General features: G+C 39.9%; 1 protein-coding gene across 1 annotated transcript in view; it reads left to right on the top strand.

Annotated features, from left to right (window-relative positions):
• The first annotated feature begins 4,816 nt into the window (after nt 1–4,816).
• NXPE2 (neurexophilin and PC-esterase domain family member 2) overlaps nt 4,817–6,787 on the top strand; it is a 28,510-nt gene continuing 26,539 nt past the window's right edge. Inside the window, exons 1-2 of the mRNA XM_036861690.1 lie at nt 4,817–4,842; nt 5,823–5,928. Of these exons, the coding sequence (XP_036717585.1) occupies nt 4,817–4,842; nt 5,823–5,928 (132 nt within the window). The remainder of the gene's footprint in view (nt 4,843–5,822; nt 5,929–6,787) is intronic.

The following is a 6,787-nucleotide window of genomic DNA, read 5'->3' as shown; positions in this document are numbered from 1 at the left end:
TAAAGCTGTTAAAACAAAAATAAATACAGTTATGTGGGATATATGTTCAAATACTGGAATGCATCACATACAAGAAACATATTGAGGGAAAATCAGTTCACTCTGTTTGGGGTTGAAGGGTACTAAATATGAAACGTGGAATGAAAACCATTCTTGGTTTTGTCTATACCTGAACAATTCCAAAATCCATTAAATACAATTACTTGTAGTTTTTCTAAAGTTAGAGTTTAAGCCAGTCCACCATGAGGTTGGTGCAGAGAAGAGGTTCACATAAATGCTGATGGTAGGAGCCAAGGGCACAGAATTCACATTTTGGCACTGCTTTGTTATTTTCTCCTAGTGTTATGTGAATATTTTATGTGGAAAGCTGTATGCGACAGTAGCATTTGGAAATGGGGAGATTCTCAAATGTCATCACAAAGGTCTCCTTCCTATACATTCCCTTTAACAATTTTCTTTTTGGTTAGACACATGCTCTTTTATTTGCTTGCAGATTCTCATTGAAGTTTGTGCAGGTGGAACAGCAGATGCTGTGATGCTTGGTAAATGCCTTTTTGTTGTTATTGTTAAAATTTTAATTTTATGAGAGTATAATTGATTTACAATGTTGTGTTAGTTTCAGGTGTACAATAAAGTGATTCAGTTATAAATATACATTTATTCATTTTTTAAGATTCTTTTCTCTTATAGGTTATCCCAGAATATTGAGTAGAGTTCCCTGTGCTATACAGTATGTCCTTGTTAGTTATCTCTCTTGTACACAGCAGTGTGTGCATGTTTATCCCTTGCTCCTGATTTATCCCTCCCCACCACGTTTCCCCTTTGGTAACCAGAAGTTTGTTTTTGATATCTGTAAGTCTGTTTCTGTTTTGTAAATAAGTTCATTTGTATCATTTAAAAAATTATATTCCACTTATGAGTAATATCATATGATATTTGTCTTTCTCTGTCTGACTGACTTCACTTAGTATGATAATCTCTAAGTCCATCCATATTGTTGCCAATGGCATTATTTCATTCATTTTTATGGCTGAGTGATATTACACTGTATATCTGCACCACATCTTCTCTATCCATTCCTCTGTCAATGGACATTTAGGTTGTTTCCATGTCTTGGCTATTGTAAATAATGCTTCAATGTTCATTGTTCATTGCAGCACTGTTTAGAATAGCCAAGACATGGAAGCAACTTTTAACAACAGTTTAAATAAAAAATGCCTAGAAATTTGTTAGTGATACAAAAGGACATGTCAGCTGGTAGGTCACTATGACCTCTGATGGCCTCACATGGGTACTGGGTATCAGGTATTTCAATATAAGTGGCAAAGAGCCAGTGGACAATTAGGGTTGCCATCAACAGAGCTGCTTTCAAATAATTAAATCTCCACCTTCTTCTGTGGAGTTCCTCCTCTTTTTGAGGATCATTCTCTTCTGCTAATACCCATCACCACTCTTTTTTATTTGCCATCTATCAATCTTTCCCTTACGTTGTAAAAGACTTTAGTATTGAGTTCATGACCCTCTTTCCCACCCCAAATCCTGCTCTCACTCTGTGTGTTTTTAATAGTCACATGGATGACACATCTGACATCTAAATCCTCATAGTTTCTTGTCTTTTCAATCCAGTGATCTTCCTCTTCACACCACTGTAATACCAGCTCGTCATTAGCCGTAATTCCCGTGCCACTTCACGACTCCCCTTAGTGAGTACATCCTCCTTTTCTTCCTGTAGCCTCCACACTTTTTCACTTTTACTATTCTAATAAGTTATTAGATTGCTTAGACTGGGGGTCATAGGCAAATTTTTCTGTCAAGGGTCAGATCGTAAAAATTTCAGCCTTTTGGGTCATATGAGCTCTGTCACAGTTACTCAAATCTGTTGTTTCAGGGAAAAAGCAGCCCTAGACAATATGTAAGCAAATGGGAATGGCTGTCTTCCAAGAAACACTTTATTTACAAAAACAGGCCACAGATCAGATTTGGTCCATGGCCATGGTTTATATTCCTCTCCTCTGAGTTTAGACTCAGGCCTAGACATGGGCTTACACAAGAATAAGCAAAAAAAAAAAAGAAAGAATAAGCAAATTATTTTACTTTTCTGAGTCTCCCTTTCTCTATCTGTGTATTGGGGATGATGCTTTCTAACTCTCCAAGTTTATGAGAATTAAATGAGACGATGTACCACCAGCCTCGTGTAATCGATAGCATGCAGTACTCAGGAAATCCATGTTTTTTAAAAGGGGTACTAATAAAATCTTTTTTGTAGGCTGAGTTCTGAATGAGTTGAGGAATTAGAAAAAAGCAAATGGAGAACAATGCCTCACCCCAAAATTCACTGTTACGTATAAGAAAGCTGTAATTGGAGACGGTGTCTTATATCTGTAGGCAAGCGGCCTTTCTAATACTGAACCCCAGAATCAGAGAAGCTTACCTACACCATCCAGACGGCACTAGACCAAGTCAGGCTTTCTCAAACAGGAAGAGGAGACTGGCTACCTTCTTACAAAAAATCATTAAGGTCCGTCCAAATGGATGGAAATATCAGGAGTGGGTTCTTAATGTTCTGCCTAGAGCAAATGTTCATTGCCTTCCCCCACTGTTCCCAGACTGGAGGTTTATGTTCATGAGGTCAAGGCAACCTCTCCCACAAGGGTGTTGGCAGCACATTCACACTTTCTCATAGTTTCCTGAGTGTGTGCCAGGGGAGGTTCTCTGAGTTTAGCTCAAACTTCTCTGTGAATGTGTTCCAAAAGCAGACTAGAATGGATTTTAACCTCCCAGGGCCTATGGACGTGGCGAAAAAAAGACCCTGCTAAGGGATTAACATTGCTTGGCCATCTTTTCTTTTATCTTAAAAAAAACTTTATGCCAATGTTGCATTTCCCAAGGGGTATGCTGAAGTTTAAATTGACAAAGTTGTCTAAGTTATTTACCAATTAAATGGCTTTAATCACCCCCTCCCGCACCAAATCATTCAGTAAAATTAACACTATGGGAAAATGTACTCTTGGAGTACCTAAGTACCCTCTTCCCTGCAAATGTGTCCTCATACTACCCACGCCTTTGGGCAAAAATTTTTAATTTGAGAAGCAAAAGCCAAGACTGATATGTCAACCAAAAATCAGGTTTCCTTCACTACATTTATTTCTTCTCAAATGAGTCTCCAGGATGTGGAGCCATACCCTGAAACCACCATGCCCATTCCTGTGGGCTGCATGCCCGCACAAGTCAAGGAAGCTCTAGCCTCAGCTCAACTGCTGACACGATGACCTCAGGCCACTTTTGTAGCCCTTCTCCGTGTCCCAGGCTCTTTGTTACACTGGGGTGGTAGTATTTGTCCTGACTAGCTCAGCAAGTCTTATGCAAACAAAATGAGTTAATTATATATTTTAGGGGTACAAAGCATGTGTCTGTTTACTATGCTATTATCTATGGGGCTGTGGTAATTATGCTGTGGCTCAGAGCACACATTTATCATCAAAGATTTAGGGAGCCAAGTGTTTTCATTTAGTTCTACACAAGAGAGAAGGCTTTTAGGGTTTAGTTTAAGAATACTGGACCCACTGTTATCATTGTCACAATACAGTAGTACATGGCAGTAGAGAGAAACATGCCTTATAAGGTGTGGGGAAGGACTGGCGGGATCTATATCTCTTTTCTTTCAATACATTCCTTTAGAAATTATCTACTGAATCTCTGTGCCAATCTTCTGCATGCTGTGATCACAGCCCTGATATCCATATAGTTATATGGATATGTGCCTGGACGGATTGGTACAGATGCAAACAAACAAATGTTATATGTACATACATATATCATATATGTGAAATATACATATGTATATCTATATACATATCTCTCCCTAGGTATCTCTGTCTCTATAGCTATCTCCATGCAGAGCAATGCAAACTGAGCATGGCTGGTATAATATGGTGGTAACAGGCCACCTGTAGGTGGCTGCATTGTGACTACTTTCCCACTGTTAGTGACGATGATTCCCCATGCCCATAGAATTTGCTCTTTTGGATTCTCTCCTATCCTGTTAAAGATGCAGAGTGCAGTGAGATTTAGACCTATGGCTCCTCCTCTTATGGCCTGAGACTGATTTTATTCATTCATTCATTCATTCATTCATGCCACGGCTGCACCCCGCCCCGCCGTATGAGGGATCTTAGTCCCCCGACCAGGGATCGAACACGCGACCCCTGCAGTGGAAGCGCGGAGTAGTCGTAACCACTGGACCGTCAGGGAAGTCCCCTGAGATTTAATTTAAATCATCATTGTTGGAGCGCTTAATGGATGCAGTTGTTTAGACCAAGGGAAAGTGTTTCCAAAGAACACACTACAAAGGTTGAGAAGAACCAGCCAAAGCAAATCTCAGTCATTCAAGAACCGTGGACGAGGGCTTCTGTTTTCCTTCTTTCCAGTTTTTCCGATACTTCTGCTACTGTGGAAGTGACTAATTTCCACATGACAGCGAAACGAGGGCATAAGCAAAGGAAATCCACCAAGTAAATAAGTAAATAAATAACTACGTAAGACCTCAACCAAAGGTGACCCTGGGCTGGGATTAGATATGTCCGTTCTCTGAAACGAACTCCCTCCTGGCTTCTTTCTCTGGCTCTGTGGAGTGAGCAAGGGCATTTCATCGCTGGGGAGGGCTGTGATTCTACCTGGCACATTCTGGCCACAAATGGCATTTCAGCTTTTGATCAGTGAAGCTTATAGGGAGACTCCAGTCCCGAAGTAAATGCAAAGACTGCTTTATCCAAAGAAACTCAGGACGGCTGTAATTCCTGTGAGAAAATATGTGAATATGATGGAGGAGATATTCATCCATAGGTACCGTACTGGCAGAGACAGGAGGGAGAACCATAGACCAGTCGGTGCTTTTCAAATTGTACATTGCAACCCTTTAGGGGATAGTAAAATTATCTTATTTGGGCATGAAAAATACTTTAAAAATGGAATAGAGTAGTATAGAGTAAAATAGAATAACTAGAAAATATCACAGTACATTGCATGCAGTAAGGATAAGGATTGTTTTATGAAACTTTGGGGTGTGTGTGTGTGTGTGTGTGTGTGTGTGTGTGTGTGTGCCCTGAAATGAGATTTGATATGATGTTCTTACTGTGGGTCCCAGGCAAAAGAAGTTTGGGAAACGCTGCTGTAATTTAACTCTTTGGCACATACTTTTGGTATTCTGGGTTTGCAAAACAAAAACTAAAATTCTGGCCACTCAACAATGACCTTCTCTAAACAATACACTCTTGCCCTTTATGGCAATGTTTCTCAACTACTTTAGCATGAGGTGATTAAAAACCTGAGGTGGAAACAAGCTGCCTAAGAAAACAAAGGGGAGATTTAGAAGGAAGCCCCCAGAAGCATGTAAGACAAGGGAGAGTGGATACTAGATAATGCATATGTGCGTGCATGCGTGTGTGCATGTGTGTGTATCTGAGAGAGATTTAGAGACCAGAGTTCATCAGAGGGCATCAGAAAAAAAGTGTTTCTTGGGGTAAACAGTCATGAGAGAAAAGGCTCAGACCCCTGATGTGATTCCAAACGAAAGAGTTCATCTGAGCGTCAGAAACCAGGAGTTCTTTCCTGCCTCACCCAGTTCAGCTCTCTGCTTTGGGGAGGACAATTGTTTCTGATTTCTAATAGAACATATGATGGAATTTCCTGGAAACTCAAAAGAGAGCAGTTGTACAGCACACAAACCTATTCTGGAAAAGTACTGAAGAGGAACCTAGGTATACACAGCAATGTTATATTTATTTGATTTAACGTGTGATTATTTCTCCTGTCCTCTCTTACAGGATTCTTGCTTTGTATCCAAATGCTGTAGCTCATAAATTACTGCTGACGTTGATGTTTATCTTAGTTTTCTGGGTCATTTACTTCTCTTCCAAAGACCTTGAAAAGGTAGGAATTGTTTCCTTTTTCAGAATTTCAGAAAGGGTGACTTTGAATGCTCAGTGTGATCAATGAAAGAATTAAAAGTTAAAAGCATGTTATCTTAGCAACAGATGTGGATGAGAGGGCCCTTTGTTCAGCAGTTATTCCTTTGACACCATGTATTCTATTATTATTATTTTTTTCAGTGGCAGGTGGATTTACTGCTGTCTCTGTAGTGTCTGGCCCTGCTAACCATCCCTTCTAAACATTCTCTCCGACCTTGACCTCTGAGCCTCCAATCCAATTAAATCTCTGTGTCAGCCCCTGCTTTTTTCACAGGGTTTTTAAAAATTCTTTACATAGTTCAGTTCACATTTTTTGATTTTCCCTTTCTGCAGTCTTTTTTAAAAACTGATTTTGCTTTACTTTCTCCTCTTCTCAACCATTTAGTACAAATCCGATCTTTCGAAAATTCTGCTTTCATCATCTTCTTGACCTGATCAAAAACTTTCACCAATGGCTTTCACAGGTGGTAGCACTGAGGAGATCAACTCCTTAGTTAGCTATTCAACGTTCTTCTAAATTTGAACCCAACTTCTTTTCAAAGTATCTATTTCACCTTTGTCTAATACAAACCCTCAGCTCCAAACAAGAAGGACCACAAATGTAGGATGTTCAGACGATGATGTGAACTGGTAAATAGTAGAGCTCTCAAACCACAGCTCAGAAGCTTTCTCTCTGTGAGTCCTCTCTGTAAATATGTGTTTTCTAGATTTCTTCCATCAATCCTCTTCTCGTTCATGCTTGTACCCTTTAATTCATAGGCTCAGGTCCCACCCACCACCAATATTAGTGTTTCTTAAAGTGAGGTCTGGGGCTTCCCTGG

The sequence above is a fragment of the Balaenoptera musculus genome, chromosome 8 (assembly GCF_009873245.2).
Source record: "Balaenoptera musculus isolate JJ_BM4_2016_0621 chromosome 8, mBalMus1.pri.v3, whole genome shotgun sequence".
NCBI lineage: Eukaryota > Metazoa > Chordata > Mammalia > Artiodactyla > Balaenopteridae > Balaenoptera > Balaenoptera musculus.
The sequence above is the reverse complement of the archived record's forward strand: the minus strand, read 5'-3'. Positions and strand labels throughout refer to the sequence as shown.